This window comes from Myotis yumanensis, unplaced genomic scaffold, assembly GCF_028538775.1.
Source record: "Myotis yumanensis isolate MYYU_CA2020_CCGP unplaced genomic scaffold, mMyoYum1.0.hap1 SCAF_1, whole genome shotgun sequence".
Classification (NCBI taxonomy): Eukaryota; Metazoa; Chordata; class Mammalia; order Chiroptera; family Vespertilionidae; genus Myotis; species Myotis yumanensis.
This window is the reverse complement of record NW_027223752.1, coordinates 101,451,338-101,477,706: the sequence shown is the minus strand read 5'-3', so window position 1 is coordinate 101,477,706 and position 26,369 is coordinate 101,451,338. Positions and strand designations below refer to the sequence as shown.

The 26,369-nt window shown below is 40.1% G+C and overlaps 1 protein-coding gene across 3 annotated transcripts in view; it reads right to left on the bottom strand.

The window, feature by feature from the left end:
* ODAD2 (outer dynein arm docking complex subunit 2) overlaps nt 1-26,369 on the bottom strand; it is a 235,563-nt gene that overhangs the window by 124,560 nt on the left and 84,634 nt on the right. For all 3 annotated transcript variants that reach the window (XM_070407349.1, XM_070407348.1, XM_070407347.1), the window contains 6 exons: nt 19,403-19,549; nt 18,791-19,000; nt 11,141-11,383; nt 10,511-10,621; nt 7,167-7,321; nt 5,916-6,158 (listed from right to left, as the gene is read on the bottom strand). In XM_070407349.1, coding sequence (XP_070263450.1) covers nt 5,916-6,158; nt 7,167-7,321; nt 10,511-10,621; nt 11,141-11,383; nt 18,791-19,000; nt 19,403-19,549 — 1,109 coding nt within the window. The remainder of the gene's footprint in view (nt 1-5,915; nt 6,159-7,166; nt 7,322-10,510; nt 10,622-11,140; nt 11,384-18,790; nt 19,001-19,402; nt 19,550-26,369) is intronic.

Sequence of the window (26,369 nt, the reverse complement as noted above, 5' to 3'; positions counted from 1 at the left end):
GATATTCCAAATTGCTAAGTTAATCCTCAGCTTCATCTACTCTATAGTTGATTCCCTATAAATTATTCTTCATTTCAGTTAGTGTATCCTTCATTTCTGCCTGGTTCATTTTTATAGTTTCTATGGATTTTTCACTGTTGAACTTTTCACTAAGTTCCTGGAACATTCTTATAACCATTGTTTTGAGCTTTGTATCTGGCAGTTTGCTTGCCTCCATTTCATTTAGTTCTTTTTTGGGGGAGATTTCTCCTGTTCTTTCATTTGGGACTTGTTTCTTTGTATCCGCATTTTGGCTGCTTCCCTAAGTTTGTTTTTATGTACTAGGTAGAGCTGCTATGTCTCCCAGCTGCTAGTGGCCTCGTGTAGTAGTTGTCCTGTAAAGCCCAGTGACACAGCTTCCCCAGGCATGTGCCCTCACTGGGAAATGAACTGTGATCTCCTGGTTTATGGTCAATGCTCAACCACTGAGCCACATTTTCTGGGCAAGAAAACTATAGGCCAATATCTCTGATGAATATAGATGCAAAAATTCTAAACAAAATGTTAGCAAATCGAATACAATAATACATCAAAAAATAATACATCATGATCAAGTAGGGTTCATTCTAAGGGCATACGGATGGTTCAACATATGCAAATCAATCAAACTACAAAGCATTATAAAAAGAGATTGAAACACACACACACACACACACACACACACAAACAAAAAAAAAAACCGGAAAAATATCCTGTGTTTGTGGATTGGAAGAATCAGCATAGTTAAAACAGCCATATTACCCAAAGCAATATACAGACTTAATGCAATCACCATCAAAATCCCAATGTCATTTTTTAAAGAAATAGAGCAAAAATCACCAGATTTTTATGCAACCACAAAGCAATCCTGAGGGGGAAAAAAAATAACTTAGCTGGAGGTATCACACTACCTGACTTCAAATTATACTACAGAGCTATGATGTTTTATAATGCAAAATTAGGTCTCTGATGGGAAATTCCTCACTTCTTCCAAGACCCATTCGCTCCTCTCATCTCTGCTCTCTATGAAACAAATGTCGGTTATGTATCTCATGACCATGACACTTACTTGGGGGAAAAGCTTGCAATCTGAAGAGGTACATGTTAGCTGTCAGTATATTACACACAGGCTAATAATTCACAACATTTTGCATATGTTTTCACATTTAAGATTTGGAGTTGTGAGTATACGTTTCTAGGAAACCAAGATGGCGGCATAGGTTAACGCCGGATTTGCTGCCTCGAACAACCTCTTCAAAAATACAACTAAAAAACAGAACGGACATCATTGAGAACCACAAGACGGCTGGCTGAGTGGAAGTTCTACAACTAGGAGGAAAGAGGAAAGCATACCGAGACTCAGAGGAGGCGCAGAACTGAAGTAAAATACTAAGGTGCAGAGTGCATGCGGAGCGGGCTGGCGGCTGAGGATGCGGTTGTCTGTTTCAATCAGGAGGGAGTCTCAGACTCTGAGCTCCAGATCCGGGCGAGTCTCTAGGGACCCAGACTCAAACGGGAGAAGCGGGACTGTCTGGCTTCAGTCGGACTCAAAGACAGCTTTCTCTCCAAGGTTTGCAGCGGTTGCTGGGACTCTGAGAGGCAGGGCCCCTGGGGACGGGACTGAGAGCAGCCATAACTGCTTGTTCCGCCCTCCCTGTAGATCCCCTGGGACCCGCCCCGCCCAAGCCCTGCACAGAGGCATTTGCCGCATAGCCTCAGGCAAAGGCTAGACTAGCACCTCCCTAGAGGATAGAAGTTCTCCCACTGCAAACACAGCTGATTCTCACAGCCAGTTGGCCTGGAGGTCAAATCCCCCCCAGTATTACCTACAACAATCAAGGCTTAATTACAACAAGACTGCGCACAAAGACCACTAGGGGGTGCACCAAGAAAGCATAAAAAATGCGGAGACAAAGAAACAGGACACAAATGTCAGAATTGGAGGATATAGAGCTCAAAAAAACACTTTTAAGGTCTTTGAATAATTTTCTAGAAACTGTCGATAAACTTAATGAGATCTACAAGAAATCTAATGAGACCTTCAATGTTGTGATAAAGAACCAACTAGAAATTAAGCATACACTGACTGAAATAAAGAATATTATACAGACACCCAACAGCAGACCAGAGGAGCACAAGAATCAAGTCAAAGATTTGAAATGCGAAGAAGCAAAAAACATCCAACCGGAAAAGCAAAATGAAAAAAGAATCCGAAAATACGAAGATAGCGTAAGGAGCCTCTGGGACAGCTTCAAGTGTACCAACATCAGAATTATAGGGGTGCCAGAAGAAGAGAGAGAGCAAGATATTGAAAACCTATTTGAAGAAATAATGAAGAAAACTTCCCCAACCTGGTGAAAGAAATAGACTTACAGGTCCAAGAAGCGCAGAGAACCCCAAACAAAAGGAATCCAAAGAGGACCACACCAAGACACATCATCATTAAAATGCCAAGAGCAAAAGACAAAGAGAGAATCTTAAAAGCAGCAAGAGAAAGAAACTCAGTTACCTACAAGGGAATACCCATACGACTGTCAGCTGATTTCTCAACAGAAACTTTGCAGGCCAGAAGGGAGTGGCAAGAAATATTCAAAGTGATGAATACCAAGAACCTACAACCAAGATTACTTTATCCAGCAAAGCTATCATTCAGAATTGAAGGTCAGATAAAGAGCTTCACAGATAAGGAAAAGCTAAAGGAGTTCATCATCACCAAACCAGTATTATATGAAATGCTGAAAAGTATCCTTTAAGAAGAGGAAGAAGAAGAAAAAGGTAAAGATACAAATTATGAACAACAAATATGCATCTATCAACAAGTGAATCTAAGAATCAAGTGAATAAATAATCTGATGTACAGAATGAACTGGTGATTGTAATAGAATCAGGGACATAGAAAGGGAATGGACTGACTATTCTTGGGGGGGAAAGGGGTGTGGGAGATGTGGGAAGAGACTGGACAAAAATTGTGCACCTATGGATGAGGACAGTGGGTGGGGAGTGGGGGCGGAGTGTGGGGTGGGAACTGGGAGGAGGGGAGTTATGGGGGGGAAAAAGAGGAACAAATGTAATAATCTGAACAATAAAGATTTAATTTAAAAAAAAAGATTTGGAGTTGTGGCCATTTCCTTGCTTGAGATAAAATGATTATTTTCTACTTTTGTTCTTTATTATAATCCCCATACATTACCCAGAAGTCAAGCCTCATAAAATTCCACAAAATAGTTTTGTGTATTTACCAAAAAATATATATTTACTGTCATTTCATTTTTACTCTATTTTAAAATTACTTGTCTGTCATCCCAACTCAATCAAAATGTCCTTGAGGCCTGTTGTTTATCACTGAGTCATTCTTTCTCTTTCATTACATTTTGTTGCTTCAAATCTAGGTTCCTTAAAGAATATTAAAATTAAAAAAAAAATGTGCGTCGTTTTCTCTGGCCTTTTCTTGAATGGAATCAATGGAAAAATCAATAAATATAACAGTTTACTTACTGTAACTGTTTAAAAGAGTTTCACCCAGTGGGTGTGGCTCAGCAGTTGAGCATCAACCCAGAAACCAAGAGTAGCAGGTTCGATTCCTGGTCAGGGCACATGCTTGGGTTGTAGGCTCCATCCCCATTAGGGAGCTTGCAGGAGGCAGCTAATCAATAATTCTCTTTCATCATTGATGTTTCTGTCTCTCTCTTCCTTTCCCTTTCTCTCTCTAAAATTAATAAAAACGTATTTTTTTTAAAAAAGAATATAACTAGACAATCATATGACAAAGCGATTATAGATGTGAGTCATGGATCTAATTAATCACTTCAGTAGAAACACTGCCATCTTGGACTGAAGGGGACAGAGATGGGATGACGTAAAGAAAGGATGGTTGACTTCTGGGAGTCTACAAGTCATGTCAATAGAGCTATTTACCAGTAAAAAATATGGTGCTATTTCTCCCACAGTCAGAATTCATGGGTCCAGAAATCAAGGTGTGGAAATGGGAGTGGCATTTACTATTATCCCTAGTGACCTACTATCAAAATTTGTATTCCTGTCCTTATGATCTTATGCTTTGCTAATCTAGAGGTCTTAGTTCCAAAGGGAAGAATGTTTTCACCAGGAAACGCAATAATAATGCCACTGAACTGGAAGTTAAGACTGCCACTTTGGCTTCTCATGCCTCTAAATCAACAGGCAAAGAAGAGAGTTACTATGCTGGATGGGGTAATTGATCCTGATTACCAAGGGGAAATAGGACTGCTACTCCACTGAGTAGCAGGGGTAAGGATGAATATATCTGGAATACAGGAGGTCCCTTAGAGTATCTCTTAGTATTACCATGCCCTGTGATTAAAGTCAAGAGGAAACCACAACAAACCCAATCCAGGCAGGACTAGTAAATGGCCCAGACCTTCAAGAATGAAGTCACCCCACCAGGTAAAGAACCACAATGAACTGAAGTTCTAGCTGAGGCTAAAGAGAATACAGAATGGGTAGTGAAAGAAGGTAGTTATAAATACCAGTGACAGCCATGTGACCAGTTATAGAAACGAGGACTGTAATCATTACAGTATTCCTTTCTATTTTGTTATAGCTGTGTATGTGTGTATCTTTGTTTCCTGCCCACTCTTATCCTCTTGTCATGTAACATGAGATGTATTGACTTTATATCATAGTTTTTAAGTATTAACTTTACATCACAATATTTAAGTTACAGGATATCAATAAGAGTAAGCATTGCCAAAGGACTTTGTTTCCTCTTCTGGGGAAATCATTAGCGAAATTTAGTTGTATGCAAGATAATTAGGCAGAAGTATAACCTTATTATCATATTTATATAGCAATTGAGTGTGATTTAAGAAGTGTGTATGGGTGCCGAGTTGACAAAGGGTTGATTTAGGATGGCTCATTTTTATATGTCAACTTGACTGGGCTAAGGGATGCCCAGATATTTAGCCAAACATTATTCTTTATATTTTTGTGTAGGTGTTTTTTGGGATCAGATTAACATTATATTGGTATATGTTGAGTAAAACAGATTATCATACATAATCAGTGGGCCTCATCTAATCAGTCGAGGGCTTTAATAAAACAAAGACTAACCTTCCCGAGCAAGAAGAAATTCTGCCAGAAGACTGACTTTGAATTCAAACTGCAATTCTTTCCTAATTCTCCAGCCAGCTGCTGCTAGCCTACTCCATCAGAATTTGGACTTGCCAAGCCTCCACAATAACATGAGCCAATTCCTTAAAGTAAATCAATCTCAATCTTTCAATCAGTCTCCTCCCTCTCTTTTTCTCTACACACACACACACACACACACACATACACACACACACATACACACACACTGTTGGCTCTGATTCTCTGGGGAACCCTAATACAACAACGTTGACTCTTATGGGTTTCTCATTTTCTGGATATATAATCTTGCTATTGTTCTTAAATTGTACCATATTTAAGTCTTCCTAATTAGACGACATTTTCTCAAGGACCAAGATCATAGCTTAATATCCTTTGTTTTTCCCTTCATCTATTCAAAGCTCTCCTTAGGTGCTCAATTGAAGCAAGAAGAATACAATGGGAATGCTACCTACAACTACCTAGGATCTCAGGTAATTAGATAATTCTTCCCTGGTATACAAAGAAAATATCTGATGATTAAAGTTTCTGCATGGGAAATTGATTACTGGGTATTTGAACTTCTAATATGCCCAGCCTCAGGCCTCCAGCTCATCCAATGGAACAATTTGGCTCTGTAAGTCATGATTTTGTAACCTTGTGGTTATGTATATGTAAACTCTCTTTACTTTTTCATCATTCAATTTTAAGTGATGACACTATTCCATGATTACCCGAGTGTTTCCCCTAACATTCTCAAACAAAAACTTTCAGGCTGTAGGGCCACTTACGCCATATTTTCGGGATCTACTGCACATGCACCAACTGCTTTTGTGACATTGACAAGAAGAGCATGATTTATTCCAACGAGGAGGTTCACAAGTGGTTGAATGCCACTACATTTCCGGACAATAACTCGGTTTTCATATTCTTGACAACATTCTCCCAGTGCGCCCACCACATTCACAAGAACTTCTTCGGGCTGGTCAGTTAAAAGTCCCACTAAAGTTTCAATGGCTTTGTATTCCCGAAACCTAAATTCATCATAAGAAAAGAGGTGGGAGGGAAAGAAAGGGGAGAACAATATTTTTTTAGGTATAAAGTTCTCTGATGATAATTAATAGTAATAATATTAATAAACATCAACTATATGCTTGTTCCATCCTTACAAAAACACTATAATGTAGATACTATTAAAGTCCCCATTTTCAGAAAGTTAATCTGAAGCTTGGTAAATAGCGTAACTAGCATCCACATCCACCCATCTGTGCCCTTAACCTCTGTACTATACAGCCTTTGAAACAACTACAACTTCTTCCAAATCTGAGTGGCAATGATTCCACTATGCTAAGGGCTGTTTCCCCATATTACAGAGACCATTTTACATAAACAAAGCAAAATAAGTCTATTTTGTGTTCAATTGGACATATGATTTTTGTTTAAGATAATCATCATGCTTGAGATAAGGAAAAGTTGCTTCAGAACATCCTTCATAGAGGGTGAGAACTCTAAAAATAAATGAAGAGATGAATTTGAACATTAAACTAAATCAAATGATCATAAAGTTTACAAACACTTTGAAATTCAATGAAATCATATTTGAAAATGATTATCTTTAAGATTAATTGGTTAGTTGGCATTTAGCTGACTCATCTTGTTTATCTTCATAAAAGGGGAAAGAATGGAACCACTTCTATCTCTAAAGATTCAGTGGGAAATCCATCCCCTCAACCTCAATAGATTTCTGCAGGAAATATGAGAGATACTTTATGTTTAAGTGGCTACCCATAGGCCAAACAGCCCACTCTCCTTGAAAAATTATGTCAGCAAGCCCCTGAGCCCTACTGAGGCACAGAAAACATGGGAAGTAGGGGTCTTCTATTTCTAAAAATTCATTAATTCTGCCAACCTAGTCCAAAATGTGCATCTATAAAACCTACAGGAGTAGCATTACTATAGACTCTTTCTTAAAATAGAATTAAATTACAAGACTGTTTTGGTGGCCTTATTTTTATTACAGAATATGGAATGCTTTTTCTTACTTGGTCACATTCTCTTTGCTGATGGAACATTTCCATATTGCCCCTGTGACAGCAGCCAGGCGTTCTTTATTGTCAGTTTTATTGAGCAGACTGGCCAGGGGTTTAAGTCCTCCGTGCATCCTAACCAGGTCACGGGTATCTTCATCTTCAGCACACTACACCAAAAGTCAAGTGAGAGGCTAGCAGTGAGTAAGGCATATCAAGATTTCAGTGATTATGAAAGAGGCTGCTATTTGTACTAGCTATGAAACTTTTATCAGAGAGCATAATAGTCTGAAGGCACCTCCAAGTAAAGCATAATTCTTCTCTATATTTGCAGCTATCTGACAATGTCTGTCTTCCTTTACATGGTTTTGGCAATGTCTAGCAGTTTCTACATACTTTGGCAATTCTCCAAAGCCAATTCTGATGTAGCCTGGGTTTCCAACAAGACAGAGGCAAAGGTTGGTTAGAAACTTAGAATGTCACACACATTTCTGCAGTAATGCAACCCAGAGTCTTGGAAAAACACAGAAGAGAACATAGATCAGTGGAAGGGATACAATCAAACCTTTAATGACCCCCCAAATCTAAGAGATGAGGAATTTCCCCAATGAAGTTTCTATGCCCAGAGCAGTGTGTCATATTAATAGCAACCAGTCACCCTTTGAAATAAATATGTGTTGCCTAGATGTTTTCAACTGAACATCCTTTTCAGGTTATAGAACCAACAATGATTAATTCAGTATAGGTTTGCTATTATCCTAAGCATACAGTCAATCTCTGAGGCCACTGAGGCCACATGATACAGATATATATATAATGCATCATCAGTGAGTGCCACGGGAAGAAATCCTCATCATAGTGTACCACAAAGCACCGCCATGTTTACCTTCTATTAGTGACTTTCCATTCTGGTTCAGTTGCAACTTTTAAACATTAATCGTTATTTCTAACTGTCCCTTAATGCTTATTCTTATGAGGCATATATACCGTCAAAGCTATATATCCTTGTTATGAGCTGGTTGCATGTCCTCAAAACTCATAAGTTGAAGTCCTAACCCCCATACGTCAGAAAGTGACCATATTTGAGGATAGTGTTTTTAAAGAAGTAATTAAGATTAAATGAAGTCATTGAAGTGAACTCTAATCCAATATGGCATGTACCTCTATGAGAGGAGGATATTAGGACAATGAGGAAAGATCATGTGATAACCTTTATCTTTCAGTGACAGTTATCTGTTGCTTAGCCACCCAGTGCTGTGGTACTTTGTTATGGCAGCCCAAGCAAACTATTACAATACTCTATCAACATGTACCTCCTCTCCGACTCTATCATTTGGGTGCACTCTCACTGTACATTTTAAAATGCATTCCTCTAGGAAATCTATTCTGATTAGGGGGAAGCTAGCATGGCCAGTAGCCAGCCATATATTAATTTGTCTGGGCTATTTTTTTCTACCCCTTTATCATTTTAATCTGTTTTTTGGAATACATTAAGTCCTCACTTAACATCATCAACAGGTTTTGTGACTTTAAGTGAAAAGACATAAAAAAATTTCACCATAGGTTAATCGATATAAATGAGTTAAGTAACTACATTATCTCAACAACATTATAATGAAACTAGAGGCCCAGTGCACAAAATATGTGCATGGGTAGGGTCCCAAGTGGCTGCTGGCTGCCAGCTGCCAGCTGGGGCCTTCCTTCATTCCGTCATAGAAGCAATCAAACTCCCAGTCGATCGAACTCCCAGTTATTTGAACTCCCGAGGGGACACTTTGCATATTAGGCTTTTATATGTATATGAAATTTGTGCACTGAGGTGGGGTGTCCCTCAGCCCAGCCTGCACCCTCTCCAATCTGGGACTCCTTGAGGGATTGGGTCTAAATGGGCAGTTGAACATCCCTCTCACAATCCAGGACTGCTGGCTCCCAACTGCTCACCTGCCTGCCTGCCTGATTGCCCCTAACCACTCCCCTGCCAGCCTAACTGCTCCCTTGCCAGCCCTATCACCCCCAACTGCCCTCCCCTGCTGGCCCAATTGCCCCCAACTGCCTTCCCTGGCCAGCCTGATCGCCCCAAACTGCCCTCCCCTGATGGCCCGGTTGCCCCTAACTGCCCTCCCCTGTCAGCCCAGTCACCCCCAACTTCCCTCCCCTGCAGGCCTGGTTGCCCCAACTGCCCTCCCCTGATGGCCTGATCCCCCACAACTACCCTCCCCTGCAGGCCATTTTGTGGTGGCCATCTTGTGTCCACATGGTGGCAGCCATCTTGTGGCCACATGGGGGTGACCATCTTTGACCACATGGGGCGGCCATCTTGTGTGTTGGAGTGATGGTCAATTTGCATACTGGTCATGAATAATTAGCATATCAGGGCTAATTAGCATATCCCTCTTATTATATAGGATAGATAGATAATGTTGAATGAAATGATGTTATCTGAAGACCTGCTGTACTATGTAATGTATAACTCACCAAAAATAATGAAGATTAAAACCCTAGCTAATAAAAGAGTAATATGCAAATTGACCATCACTCCAACTAACAAGATGGCCACCCCCATGTGGTCAAAGATGGCTGCCCCCATGTGGACACAAGATGACCAGCAGGGGAGGGCAGTTGGGGAAGACCAGGCCAGCAGGGGAGAGCAGTTAGGCATCAATCAGGATGGCAGGGGAGTGGTTAGGGGGTGATCAGGCTGCAGGCAGAAATGGCTAGGGGCAATCAGGCAGGCAGGCAGGCAGGTGAGTGGTTGGGAGCCAGCAGTCTTGGATTATGAGAGGGATGTCCAAATGCCTGTCTAGGCCCAATCCTGGTTTCAGAATTGGGCCTAAACAGGCAGTCGGACATCCCTAGAGGGGTCCCAGATTGGAGAGTGTGCAGGCTGGGCTGAGGGACACATCCCCCCGTGCACGAATTTCGTGCACCAGGCCTCTAGTAAATAAATAAATCAATAAAGCTGAAATACACATGCACACATGCACTCATCCATCCATATTGTCTTGGGAGGAGACAAATTTCCCAAGACCACTATATTTGAATGGGATATAATGAAAATCAATATAAAGGTACTATATATATATTTAGCTATTTTACACTAAGTAAATAATTTTAGCAGATAAAGATATGCAAATGTCTTATATAATTTGTAAATAATCAGACATGTTAGAGAAGCTTTCTCTCTGATCTATATAGGCATCTGTCGTTAGCATAGGACAGTGGTTCTCAAACCTCTTGGGCATGAAAATCCCTGGGGGTTCTAGTTAAAACTGCAGGCTTCTGAGTTCCATCCCCAGAGAATGAGACCGTATGCTTAGAAACATGGAGAAGAACAGGACTGTCCACAGGGCCCACGGTACCTGGTAGATGGCCATGGCGCAGTGTTCCTGCAGCTGCTCATTCTCACTATTTAGGTTCTTTACCAGATTTTCAATTATCCTTTCTGCTTTGATTGCAGCTCGGTAGTTTTCCTAGTAATATGAATTTAAATATTTATGTATATATAATGTATGCACATAAGTATCTATTTAAAATTTATTAATAATTACACTAAATAAACTTTCTTAGCAAATACACAAGTCCAAGGTTAACATATTGATATAACTTAGTCAACATTTTCAAAAATAAATCCGGTCAGGGCACATACCCAGTTAACGGTTTCATCCCCTGTCAGTGACCCATACGGGAGGCAGCCAATCGATGTTTCTCTCTCACATCGATGTTTTCCTCTCTCTTTCCCTCTCCCTTCCTCTATCTCTAAAAATCAATAAAAACAAAACAAAACAAAAATCAATAAAAACATATTTAAAAATAATGAACCACACAAATACCAATGTAATTAACGTTCTACTAGTTTGATCTTCTCTTTCTAATAGAATGTTGGCTTCTTGAAAAAAATCCTTAGCAGTCATGATAACCTTACAAATTGTTTTTCAACTATGGAAATACATAGTAAATGAGAGCAAGGGAAGCGGAGCAGGCCTAGGTACCTCTGATGCACATTCTTGTAAAGTCCCCACCACCGGAATCAGCATGTTTTCATGAGACGTCTTCAGCAACCGAGCCAACAACGGAATGCCCCCAGCCTTACGAATGGCTTCTTTATTCGCATAACTCTTACTGCAGCTCCACAGTGCCAGCGCCCCACAGCGAGCCACTTCCACGTCTCTGGCATCATACAGACTCGACTGAGCAGGTTCTGCAGAATTATGTGCACAGTCGAGTAGAGCGACCTAAAAGATAGATAAACACAGTGTAGATGGGAATCTTTCCAATAAAACTTAATGCATCCCATAATAGGTACAGGGTTGCTACCAAACTTTCCTTCATCAAAAATAAGAATATTTTTAAAAATTGACTTTCATACCACATAGCAGTCAGTGAAAGCAAAGAAACAAAACCTTTCAGAACACCTTCCTTCAGATTTGGGAGCTTTTACAGTTCCTTCCCACAAGAAACTTAATCTCACCAGGACAGTATTTTCTTAATATGGCTCTAACATTTACATTAGTAAGATCTGTAAACCATGTCCATAGGCCTTTATTTATTTACTAGCGGCCTGGTGCCCTGGTATTTCAGAAAAGTAGACTCCTTATAGCCATGAAAAGTGAATGGCCTACGCACTGTTAAAACCATGAGACACAGCCCTCTACCTGCACTACCAAAACCCCAAACAAATGGCACAGTTGCCAGGACCCTCTCTTTGCTTTGCAATAACCAAAGTCACTGAAGACATTAAAGACAGGCAGTTTACTAGGTGTACCAGTTAATAAAGTGGATTTTTTTCAGTAGATGGAGTTACACATATGTTGATATATATGCAATTTGACATGTATGCTATTTTGTTGTATTGACAGCAAGCCTCAAAACTTCATATGTCAAATTTTCTGAAGATGTTAACATCATGGGTATTTTTACACTTAAAAATGTGGAATTTTGTGCCAAAAAAATAGCATTTGAGGGAAGTTTTAATTCATTTCCTTATTTTGAAGGAAAAGTTATCATATACTTCAGGATGCTTATGGTGAACATGCTCCATCTCAAGATACTTGTGAATGCTGGTTTAAATGCTTTAAAAGTGATGATTTCGATGTGAAAGACAAAGAACATCCAGGTCAACTGAAAAAAGTTTGAAGATCAACAATTACAAGTATTGGATGAAGATGCGTGTCAAACTCAAAAACAACTTGCATAAAGATTAAACGTTGCTCAGAAAACCATTTCCAATCGATTACAAGCAATGGGAAAGATTTTAAAGGAAGGAAAATGGGTACCACATCAACTGAACGAAAGACAAATGGAAAACCAAAAAGTTATCAGTAAAATCTTGCTTCAATGGCACAAAAGAAAGTCTTTTTTGCATTGAAGTGTGACTGGCGATGAAAAGTAAATTTAATTTCAGAATCCCAAATGCACAAAATCATGGGTTGATCCAGGTCAACCATCAACATCGACTGTAAGGTCAAATTGCTTCAGAAAGAAGACAATGCTCTGCGTTTGGTGGGATCAGGAAGGTGTGGTGTGTGATGAGCTTCTAAAACCAGGTGAAACCCTTAATATTGATCGCTACCGACAACAAATCATCAATTCGGACCACGCTTTGATCATAAAATGACCAGAATGGGCCAGAAGACACGGCAAAGTAATTTTGTTTCATGATAATACACCATCACACACTTCAAAATCAGTTAAGGACACATTAAAAGATCTTGCCCGGGAAGTATTAACCCACCCGCTGTATTCACCAGACCTTGCTCCTTCAGATTACCACTTGTCCTGATCTATGGCACACACACTTTCTGAGCAGCACTTCAAAATGTACGAAGAAGTGGAAAATTGGGTCTCTGAAAGGTTTGCCTCAAAACAAGAAAAATTTTATTGGGACGGTATCCACAAATTACTTGAAAGATGGGGGAAATGTGTAGCTAGCAATGGATATTACTTTGAATAAAGCACTTTTGATGTTTCTCTGGAAATTATCGTGTTTTCTTTGATTACAAAATCTGCTGTTATTAATCGATACATCTAGTATATGGATACAGCAGTATGGCAGGGTGCCCCATAAAGAAGTGAAACAGGGCCTCCCAAAGCTGGCTTTATCATATTCATGTCTACTCCATTCTTCTCTCTCTGCAGACCAAATTCCAGGGATACTACCCACATAATCAAAAACACCAAAAGAAGAGTCTCTGATTTCTAATTTTAAATTCCTGGGAGAGATAGTTCACGGTAGAATCAGCATGAGTCAGGTGGACACCCATGGTCTAATTCAGTGATGGCGAACCTTTTGAGCTCGGCGTGTCAGCATTTTGAAAAACCCTAACTTAACTCTGGTGCCATGTCACATACAGAAACTTTTTGATATTTGCAACCATAGTAAAACAAAGACTTATATTTTTAATATTTATTTTATATATTTAAATGCCATTTAACAAAGAAAAATCAACCAAAAAAATGAGTTCACATGTCACCTCTGACACACATGTCATAGGTTCGCCATCACTGGTCTAATTAGTACAGGCCAAGGAAGGACATGGGTAAGGCGTATTTACATGGCTTTCAGGCACCTATTGGGGATAGGGTAGCAAGGTGGGGTAGAAATTCTAAGATAGCGGTATTGAGCACATGGCAGACAGTTTAAAAGTTTTATCTATTAGAAGTATTCCTCATCATCTATATAAAGTTCAAAATTTGTAGCTCATTGGATAAGACCCTGTGAGATGTCCACTGTGCTCACCTCTCACTGGTCATCCAACTTCACCTCTTACCACACAGCCCTTCTCACCCTAGGACTGGCCTCATTAAGCCACTTGTGGTTTCCAAGCACTCAATGTTGTTTCCAGCTCTGGGCCTTTATCAACACAACTTCATCTTTCCTGGTGTGTCTGCCTGACAAATACCTACTCACCTTCCAAGACTCAGCAAAGGCAATATCTCCTCTCCAGCCTTTCTTGACCTTCCTCTTCCAAGTAGAGTCAATTGATTAGCCCCTCATTTCTTCCTCCTCTATTCCCAGTACTGACTTCAAAGAAATACCTAATACTCACCCTCTACTAATATTTTTGCCTATATCTCCTCTGTTCCACTGCAATGAAAGCATGATATGACTTTGGTCAGGAAAATACCTTTATTTATATTCATAATTCCACCATCTAGATCTGTATTTGACACACAATTCAATAAATGATTAAAATGGTTTTCATGGAAAGGGTCAAGTGTGCTATATATACAGAGGAACATGAAAATAGGCCACAGTGCTAACAGCATTAAATCCTGCAATATGTCCAAGCCTGATGCATTCTTCCTGCTTACTCAGACTCTTCTGCACAGTCTTCTATCCGGTGTGCCTCTCCAGAGCCAGACCTATGTTATCAAACCCACTGTGGCCTGTCTGCTCTTGACCTCAGTTCTCTTGCTGGGATGCCATAACCAGCCTACAGTTCCATCTCTGCAATAGTGATCTCCCTCATTTCCAGTTTTAGTTGGGGACTCTATCCTCTACCCCCATAGCTGTCAAACCAAAAGTGGGCCCCCAATTCTAGTCCTTCCCAGATGTGTTCTCAACACAGTAATTATAAGTTTATTATTAGCCTATTCATCATTGCTTTTTCCTGTACCTACTTAGCTATTATTTAAAATTAAATTGTATGTCATTATCTTGACTAGATTAGTGCCACTGTTCAAATTTCAGGCCCCAAAATGTGATGTATAAGACTCCCATAAAAAACATATTTTAGTTTTAGTCTACAGTTTCCTTTCTGACAATTCAATGAGAGGAATGTCAGTGGAAAGCCACATCAGCCTGCCATATAATTTCATTAGTTAAGTAGAATAATGATAATCATAGTAATAATTACCACTTCCCCAAGATTTTATTATGGAAATTTTCAAACATACACAAAGAATGAAAAAATTGTAAAGCAACTGTACAACAACATCCATATATCCATCATCTAGGTTCTCTAATAAACATTCTGTCATATTTATCACATATCTAGACATCTATTCATCCATCTATCCATTCATAAGTCCACTTATTTATGAAGCAAATAATTATAAGTTATAGTACTCTAGAGATTACAAATAAAAACACAGAATCTCTTTTAGTAAATTTCAGAACACTTTTCACTGTGCATATATTCACATTAAATCCACATTAACTCAATATATAATTATTACCCCTTTGTATGTGTAAGGTATGGGACTAAGTGCTATGGATGACACTAAGATATACAAGATTTGGCTCTCATCTTAAGGAAGTTAAACTACAGAAGTGATGAAACAAGCTGTGGGGAAGACACAAGATCTGTCGATAATTCCTAAGGAGGGTGGAAATGCATTTCCATATTGCACTTTATTAAGGTCTTCCTGTCACGGCAAGGGTATTGAGCAGAATGATAACGTCTATCTTTCAGTGACAGTTATTGAAATAATCATCCTATCTAATAAAATTCAAAAAGGGTAATTAACCATACCTCCACTACACTTCCCATTGGCTAATCAGGGCGATATGCAAATTAACTGCCAACCAAGATGGCGGCTGGCAGCCATGCAGCTGAAGCGAGCAGGAGGCTTGCTTGCTCCAGTGATGGAGGAAGCCAAGGTTCCCCGCCTGCCTCAGCCCGGCTCTGAGCCCGAAAGCAACAATGTTTCAATTATAGAAGCTAAACAAACCCCAGATACCTGCTTTCAGTTGGCCACAGCCTCAGAGCTGGGAGTGCCAGTGACCGCAACAATGTTTCAATTATAGAAGGTAAATAAATCCCAGAAAAAAAAAAGAAAAGAAAAAAAGGAGAGGCTGGGAGCTTCAGTCCCGGCCAGCCTGAAAATGGCCCTCAGGCCCTCACCCAGACTGACCAGGCACTCCAATGGGGACCCCCACCCTAAAGGGGGTGTGGCCAGCCTGAAAACAGCCATCAGCCCCTCACCCAAGCTGGCCAGGCACCCCAGTGGGACCCCACCCTGAAGGGGGTGTGACCAACTGCAAACAGCCATCAGCCCTTCACCCAGGCTGGCCAGGCACCCAAGCGGGACCCCCACCCTGATCCGGGACACCCTTCAGGGCAAACCAGCTGGCCCCCACCCCTGCACCAGGCCTCTATCCTATAGAGTAAAAGGGTAATATGCAAACTGACCCTAACAACAGAAAGACTGGGAATGACTGGTCACTATGACACACACTGACCACCAGGGGGCAGACACTCAATGCAGGAGCTGCCTTCTGGTGGTCAGTCACTCCCACATGGGGGAGCTCTGCTCAGCCACAGGCCAGGCTGATGGCTGCCAGTACAGCGGTGGTGGTGGGAGCCTCTCCTGCCTCCTCAGCAGTGCTAAGGATGTCCAACTGCAGCTTAGGTCTGCTCCCCACTGGCAAGTGGACATCCCCCGAGGGCTGCCGGGCTGCCAGAGGGATGTCTGATTGCCATCTTAGGCCCAATCTTCCAGGGAGCAGGCCTAAGCCAGCAAGTGGTCATCCCCCGAGGGGTCCCAGACTGTGAGAGGGCACAGGCCGGGCTGAGGAACCCCCCCGCCCCCGTGCACAAATTTTTGTGCACAGGGCCTCTAGTTTTTATTATAAACGTAATCTACACTAAAAAAAGAGAAACATGCAAATTGGCGTCACTCCGCTACACCCACTAGACAATCAGAATGATTATGCAAATTAACCAAACAAAGATGGTGGTTAATTTGCATATGCAGGCTCGGAGCAAAGACTGAAGACGACTGAAGACTGAAGAGGCTTGGCTTCTCCGCTCCAGCTGCAGCGGAGAAGCCAAGCCTCGGTGCTGCGGCCCGAGTGAAGAAGCCAAGCCTTGCTGCGGTGGGACCAATGGCCTGGGTCCCGGGTGCCGGAAGAAAACCGGTGCCAGCAGCAAGGGGAAGGAAGGCCTATTGCGGGAATCTTCGTGCAATGGACCTCTAGTACTTCTATAACAAACTGACATGTATTTGAAAATAGGAAGAAAATTTGGTAATCATTTCATAGAAAACTGTCAACAATTTTCTATGTTTATTTCAAGTGTCTTGTCTATAATTTTTAGGTAGACCTTTAAAAATTGGGTGAGCGGTACCATTGTTTTTTAATCCTGTTATGATCTTATATTACATTAAATATTCATTTATCCTTTGTTCCTAAATAAACATCTAAAATACACGACTGATAATATTTACAGGGAACTCATACAACTTAATAAAAGGAAGATAAATGATCCAATTAAAAAATGGGCAACGAACCTAAATAGATACTTTTCAAAAGAGGACAGAGGAAGGCCAAGAGACATATGAGAACATGCTCAAAGTCACTAATTATCCAAGAGATGCAAATCAAAGCGACAATGTGGTACCATCTCACACCTGTCAGAATGGCAATCATCAACAAATCAACAAATGACAAGTGTTGGAGAGGATGCGGAGAAAAAGGAACCCTCTTGCACTGCTGGTGGGAATGCAGACTGGTGCAGCCACTGTGGAGAACAGTATGGAATTTCCTCAAAAAACTGAAAATGGAACTTCCATTTGATTCAGTGATCCCACTTCTAGGAATATATCCCAAGAAACTAGAAACACCAATCAGAAGGGATATATGCACCCCTGTGTTCATAGCAGCACAATTTATCATAGCTAAGATCTGGAAACAGCCTAAATGCCCATCAGCAGATGAGTGAATTAGAAAACTGTGGTACATCTACACAATGGAATACTATGCTGCTGTAAAAAAGAAGGAATTCTTACCATTTGCAACAGCATGGATGGAACTGGAGAGCATTATGCTAAGCGAAATAAGCCAGGCAATGAAAGAAAAATCCCACATGATCTCACTCATTTATGGAAAATAAAGAACATTATAACGTGGTGAACAAAAAGATAGATGCAGAGGCAGTAAAGCATCCAACAGACTGTCAAATTACAGCGGGAAGGCTGGGGCGTGTTGGGGAGTGGGGGAAAGTGATCAACCGAAGGACTTGTATGCATGCATACAAGCACAACCAATGGACACAAGACACTGGGCGGGAGGCGGGATGAGGGCATGTGAAGGGGGTAGGGGAGGCTGGGGGAAGGTCAATGGGGAAAAAAAGGAGATATATGTAATACTATGTGTAATACTTTAAACAATAAAAAATAAGTAAATAAAATACACCACTGATAGAGCTTCAAATAGGCATTTCTTATGGATATACTACAAATTATTTTATTAATCTCATATTGCAAAACAAGTGTTTTCAGTTGGCACTCTTATGTGTAACAATAAGATGCGCCTCTAACTGTCACCTTGGGGACAATCTTCATGGTGATATCACCACATTGGAGGGAAAGGCTACCAGACTGCTTTCTACTGCACAGGCTTTCACCACCCCTCACCAACACTGCACATAGACATGAATGTATCCCTACAAATGTGATAGGTGAGAACTACAACGATTTTTAAAATTTATATTTATTTGCAAAGTAAGGTGGAACATGTGTTTTGCCACTTGCTAATATAAATACACAAAAATAATTTTCAAGGACTTGGTGTATCCAAAGAAGATTCTCAGAACATGCCCTGTGGTTATCTAATGTCTGGGAGTGGCCAGAAATGACAGCATGGAGAATGCCATGCCAGCTGCTGTGCTGCTGCTGCTGATGTCAGTGGTACTCACCAGTTTAGTGATGCCCCCATGGTGTCTCACTGCCCACCTGGCTCTTCTAAACTTGGCAACATTTGCAATTGTCTCAGCTGCCAAACATTTCAGACTCTTATGTGGAGAATCAAGTATATTAACCATAATTGGTAAGCCCCCAAGGTCAACAATATTACGTCTGATTTGAGGATTATGACTGATTTCCTTCAGGATTTTTAATGAACCAATCTAAATGAGAAAAAAAAGGTTATAGATGAATGTGTGCTTAATACAGAACCAGTGCTATATTTTTTAAAATTCCAAGTCTACCAAAAATCCTTCCCCAATTAAGTTTTTAGAGAAAAAATTTCTATTTCTAGGTGTTACACATAGCCTATATATTTCCCTTTAATTATATAAACAAATACTCATCATTTAAAAAGCAGACACTAATGAAAAGAACCAGATAGAAAAAAGAAAAGCAGAGAGATAAAAAAAGCAGCCAACAGTAGAAGTAGCAAGTTATCTAAGCAGTAATAATAGCAGATAAGGCGAGAACCAGGCCATAGGAGTAGCAGACACCTAGCACTAAGAAGAGACCATGAGAAGGTATAAGAAAGGTCCCTCATCCATTGTAACAAAGCCACTCACCTTACATTTGACTTCATCTGTATCAAGTAAATTGATTAAAACTTCAAGGCCTCCAACATCCCTGATTGCCAACTGGCAGGTCTCTTGCGCTAAGTTGAAATCCTTCATTGAACACAATGCAATCACTGTAGCTGTCTGATTTCCTCCCTATGAAAACACCATGCCACAGAAAGGTTAAATAAGATCATTCTCTACACAGTTATGACTCCATGAACGGGGAAACATGTCTCCCATACACATGGCACATTACTTTTTTTAAAAGTTCTCTGAGCAGGTTATAATGTGTTAAATGAACTGTGTAGAGCTAAAGCACAAAAAAAGCTGTTCAGTGTTATAAAACATTATTCCAATTAAGCATCAACATTTAAAGGTGGTCTGTGTGTTTTAAACAGCTACAACATTAGGTGGTATTAGTGTATTCAATATGCAAAGGGCAAACCTTGAGAGAGTGACTAAGGAATGTAAGTTTTATGCAGAAGTAACAGGCGGTTCCTGTAGTTCTCAACACTATACTCTGCTATGCAAACCATGTCTGAAAATTATTCTTACAAATATGCATATGGCCTTATATATGTGTGTACATTCTTACAACTGGGAAAACATGGAGAAAGGGAAACCATGTGGGAGGCAGTACAACAATCCATATTGAGAACAAAAGAAGGTACAGTAAGGGCAGTAGGGTTGTGAAAGAGGTAGCAATTTTTTTTAAATTGAATTTATTAGGTGACATTGGTTAATACAATAGGTTTCAGGTATACAATTCTATAATATATCATCTTATATTGTATTGTGTGTTCACCACCCCAAGTCAAGACTCCTTCTATCATCATTTATCACCCATTTATACTTTTTTGTAGCTAACGATTTATGTATGGTAAGTAGAGGGTAGTATTGCCTATAGACGTGGTCGGCAAACTGCGGCCCGTGAGCCACATGCGGCTCTTTGGCCCCTTGAGTGTGGCTCTTCCTAAGCCTTAGGAGTACCCTAATTAAGTTAATAAGAATGTACCTACCTATATAGTTTAAGTTTAAAAAATTTGGCTCTCAAAAGAAATTTCAATCGTTGTACTGTTGATATTTGTCTCTGTTGACTAATGAGTTTGCTGACCACTGCACCATCTTCGACATTCCCAACCCCTTTTCTCTCTGGTAATCACCATACTGTTGTGTCTGTGAGTTTTGTTTTTGTTTTATTTTGTTTTGCTTAATCCCTCCATCTTTTTCACCTCTCCCTACAACACCACTCCCATCTGACAGCTGGCAGGCTGTTCTCTTTATTACTCTGTTTCTATTTTGTTTGTTAGTTTATTTTGTCCTTTAGGTTCCACATATAAGTGAGATCAGGTGATATTTATCTTCCTCATACAGGCTTATTTCACTTAGCATAATATTCTCCAGGTCCATACATGCTGTCGCAAAGGATAAGATTTCCTTCTTTTCTACAGCCAAGTAGTATTCCATTGTGTAAATGTAACCAGCTTTTTTATCCACTCATCTATTGATGGACACTTGGGCTGCTTCCAAATCTTGGCTATTGTAAATAGCGCTGCAATGAACAAAGGTTTACATATGTTCTTCAAATTAGTATTTCAGGTTTCTTGGGATATATTCCCAGAAGTGGAATTGCTGGATCCATAATTAATTTTTGAGGTAACTCCATACTGCTTTCCACAGTGGCTATACCATTCTGTATTCTAACCAACAATGCACAAGGGTTCCCTTTTCTCCACATCCCCACCAACACTTATTGTTGACTTATTGATGATAACCATTCTGACAGGTGTGAGATGATATCTCATTATGGTTTTAATTTTCATTTCTCTGATGATTAGTAACATTGAGGATCTTTTCATATGTCTATTGGACATCTATCTGTGTGTTCTCTTCAGAAAAGTGTTTATTCAGGTCCTTTGTACATTTTTAAATTGGATTATTTGTTTGTTTTTTGGCGCTGAGTTTCATAAATTATAAAGTTTGGATATTAACCTATCAGATACCATGTCATTGGCAAATATGTTCTCCCATTGTGTTCTCCTTTTTATTTGTTGATGGCTTCCTTTGCTCTGCAAAAACTTTTTAGTTTGATTAAAATTAATAATTTTTAAATTTATTTTTTGTTTCCCTTCCCCAAAGAGATATATATAAAATAAAACATTGCTACAAAAAATGCTTTCTTCTAAGATTTTTATGGGTTTGAGTCTAACACTTAAGTCTTTTATCCATTTTAAGTTTATTTTTGTATAGGATGTAAGAAAGTACTCTAGTTTCTGTGTGTGTGTGTGTGTGTGTGTGTGTGTATCTGTCCAATTTTCCCAATACCATTTATTGAATAGACTATCTTTACCCCATTGTATGTTTTTGCCTCCTTTGTCAAATACCAGTTGACATAAAGGTGTGGATTGATTTCTGGGTTATCTATTCTGTTCCATTGATCTATATGTCTATTTTTATACCAGTACCATGCAGTTTTGACTACTATGGCCTTGTACTATAGTTTGATATAAGGTACTGTGATACCTCCAATTTTGTTTTTCTTTTTCAAGATTGCTATGACTATTTGGGCTCTTTAAATTTTTAGGATATTTGTTCTAGTTCTGCGAATACACCACTGGTATCTTGGTAGGAATTGTGTTGAATCTATAGATGGCTTTGGGTAGTATGGACATTTTAATGATATTAATTCTTCCTGTTTATGAACACCTTATATCCTTTCATTTATTTGTGTCTTTTTAAATTTCCTTCTTCAGTGCCTTTTAATTTCCTCAGTCTAGGTCTTTTACATCCTTGGTTAAATACATTCCTAAGTATTTTATTATTTTTGAAGCAATTGTGAATGGGATTGTTTTATTAGTTTCCCTTTCTGATAGTTCATTATTGTTGTATAAATATGCAACCAATTTCTGGATATTTATTTTGTATACTGCTACATTGCTAAATTCATTTATCAGTTGTAGTAGTTTATTGGTAGAATTTTTAGGATTCTTTATATACAGGTCATGTCATCTGCAAATAATGACAGTTTACTTCCTCCTTTCCAATTTGGATGCCTTTTATTTCTTCTTGTGTGGCTGCTGTGATGGGGATTTCCAGCACTATGTTAAATAAGAGTTAAGAAGGCAGACATCCATGTCTTATCCACAATCTTAAGGGAAACACTTGTAGTTTTTCCCCACTGAGTATGTTGGCTATGGGTGTGTTATATATGGCCTTTATGACATTGAGGTATATTCTTTCTATTCCCAGTTTGCTGAGAGATTTTATCATAAATGGGTGCTGGATTTTATCAAATGCTTTTTCTACATCTATTGATACGATCATGTGATATTTATCCTTCATTTTATTTATGTGGTGTATCACATTTATTGATTTGTGGCTATTGAACCAACCTTGCATCCCTAGAATAAATCTCACTTATCATGGTGTATGATCTTTTTAATGTATTACTGGATCTGGTTTGTTAATATTTTGTTGAGAATCTTAGCATATATGTTCATTAGAAATATTGGCCTGTAATTTTCTTTCTTTGTCATGTCTTTATCTCGTTTTGAAATTAGGATAATGCTGAACTTGTAAAATAAGCTTTGGAGTCTTCCCTCCTCTTGAATGTTTTGGAACAATTTGAGGATATGTATTAGTTCTTCTTTAGATGTTGAGCAAAATTCACCTATGAATCCATTTGGTCCAGGACTTTTGTTTGTTGGGAGTTTTTGATTATTACTTCAATTTCACTAGTTGTCATTTGTTTAATTAGATTCTCTGAGTCTTCCTGATTCAGTTTTAGAAGATTGTATGTTTCTAAGATTTAATCAATTTTGTCCAGATTGTACAATATGCTGGCATATAGTTGCTCATATTTTCTTACAATCCTTTGTATTTATTTGGCGTCAGTTATTATTGCTCCTCCTTCATTTCTTATTTTATTTTATCTCTCTTTTTTCCTTGGTGAGTCTGGTTTGTCAATCTTGTTTATCTTTTCATAGAACCACTCTTGGTCTCTTTAACCTTTTTTTATGTGTGTGTGTGTGTGTTTTTTTTAGACTATTGTATTTATTTCTGCTCTGATCTTTATTATTTCCTGCCTTCTACTCACTTTAGGCTTTGTTTCTTATTCTTTTTTCAAGTTCCTTTAAGCGTAAAGTTACATTTTTTATTTGAGATTTTTCTTGTTTTTTGAGATAGGCTTGTGATGTTATAAATTCCCTCTAAGGACTGCTTTTGTTGTGTCCCATAGATTTTTGGTTGTTGTGTTTCATTCTCATTTGTTTCAAGGAATCTCTTGATTTCTTCCTTGATTCATTGTTAATCCATTTATTATTTAGTAGCATGTTATTTAGTTAGCCTCCATGTCTTCGTGTGTTTTTTGAGGTATTGTTTCCTTGTTTTGATTTCTAGTTTCATAACATTTATGGTCAGAAAAGATGCTCGATATAATTTCAATATTCTTAAAATTACTGAGACTTGTTTTGTGTCCTATCATTGGTCTATCCTAGAAAATGTTCCATTACACTTGGAAAGAATGTATACTCGGCTGCTTTGGGGTGAAATGCTCTGAAGGTATCAGTTCAATCTATCTGACCTAGTGTATCATTTAAGGTCATTGTTTCCTTGCTGATTTTCTGATGGAAGATCTATCCATTGATGTCAATGGGGTGTTAAAATCCACTACTATGACACTCTTACTGTCAATCTCTCCCTTTATGTCCATCAAAACTTGCTTTACATATTTAGGTGCTATGTTGGCTGCATGAATGTTTACAAGGGTTATATCCTCTTGTTGGAATAATCCCTTTATCATTATATAGAGTCCTTCTTTGTTTCTTACTATAGCCTTTGTTTTAAAGTCTATTTTGTCTGACATAAATATTGCTATCACAGCTTTTTTATCCCTCTCCATTTCCATGAAATATCTTTTTCCATCCCTTTACTTTTAGTCCATGTGTACTTTTCAGTTTAGGTGGGTCTCTTGTAGACAGCATATATATGGGTCTTGTTTTCTTATCCATTCAGCTACCTTGTGTCATTTGATTGGAGCATTAAAGCCATGTACATTTAAAGTGATTACTGATAGGTATGCATTTATTGCCAGTTTATTCTTTATATGCAATTCTATTAATAACTGGTGATAATGTAATGGGTAGCTGAAAGAGAAAAAGACAAAGCTTCACTTGATCACCTAATGTTTATAGGCAAATAAGCCATCCACTGCATTATATGGGATATGGAAGCCGAAGGCCTGTTCAAACACCTTTGCTGTCTGCAGTTACCAAGAAAAAATGTCTCCAATTCGCACAGGAACACAGGATTGGACAGCTGAGCATTGGAAAAAGTCATGTGGTCCGATGAATCATGTTTCCAGTTGCATCATGCAGATGGCAGAGTGAGAATTTGGTGGAAATAGCATGAAAGCATGCACCCCACATACATGAGTACAACCCTTCAAGCTGGTGGGGGCAGTGTTATGGTTTGGGGCATGTTTTCCTGGCATGATTTGGGCCCTTTAATTTGTGTGGAACAACGTATGAATAGCACAACAAAGTATCGTTGCTGATCAAGTTCATCCTATCATGTTGATGGCATATCCCAATGGAGATGGCTTCTTCCAACAAGACAATGTGCCATGCCATGGTGCTCATATTGTGCAGGAGTGCTTTCAAGAACATGAGGGAGATTTTACCTTGCTTAGGTGGCCCTCACAATCACCAGATCTCAATCCAATTGAGCATTTATGGGACAATCAGGCAGCTGGTTCCACAACCATCAAATCTCACAGAACTGGACAGTGCTATTCATCAGGCATGGTGTCAGATTCCTCGCATCACCTTTCAACATCTCGTGGAGTCAATACAAGAATAATTGCCACAGTATTGAAGGCAAAAGGTGGCCCAACGAAGTACTGATGGGGTGGTCATAATAATCTGGCCACTCAGTGTATGTATATGTATATATGTATATACTAAAGGCCCGGTACACAAAATTGGTGCACGGGTGGGGTCTCTAGTTTCAGGAGCAGGACCGATCGGGGCCAGAAGGCCCCGGTGGGGTTGAGAGAGGATGCAACAGTTGACAGGCCAGGTGCAGAAGGAACGGATGCTGGATGCCGATGCCACCATCAGTGCCCCGTCACTGCGTGGTTCCCCCCTTCCCCCTCCTCCTTCCCTCACTGCCACACTGCCACCAGGGCCTGCCAGCTGGAGGAGGAACAGGGCCTGCCAGCTGGGGGGAGGGACAAGGGAGAGATGGCGGGAGGTTGGCCACTGGGGAGGTTGGCCGTCTGCTGCCACCCACCCCTGGTTCCCCAGCCCAGCCCAGAGCCTGGCTCTGATCAGGTGATTGGGGCCTGCTGGCCAGGGGGAGGGATCACAGGATGTTGGCCAGCCAAGGGGAGCGACCACAGGAGGTTAGCCAGCCGAGGGAGGTTGGCTGTGGGAGTGCACTAACCAGCAGGGGGCAGCTCCTGCATTGAGCATCTGCCCCCTGGTAGTCAGTGTGCGTCATAGCGACTGGTCATTCCAATTGTTCAGTTGTAAAGGTTGCTTAGGCATACACACACACACACACACACACACACACACACACATATATGTTTTTATAGGGGCCCAGTGCACGAATTTGTGCACCTTGAAAGGAACTGTGGGACACGAGGCTGTGGTGGGCACAGGGGCGGGTCTCAGCCCATCCTCTATGCTCCTGCCCAGCCCCTCCCGCCACAGCACCGGTTCTGTCTCTGCTGGCAGACCCGCTCCCATTGCTGCTGCTCCCACACGCTGATAGCGCTAGCCCCACTCACACCTGCTGATGGCGCGGAGTGATTGGGACCGGTGCCAGCAGGAGGTACGAGTGCGGCCAGTGCTGTCAGTGAGTGCGAGTGGCAACTGCTGCCCCAATCACCCCTCAGGAGCAGGAGGAGGTGGAGAAGCCCTCAGGGGCAATTGGGGCTGGCAGCTGCCACTCACACCCACTGATGGTG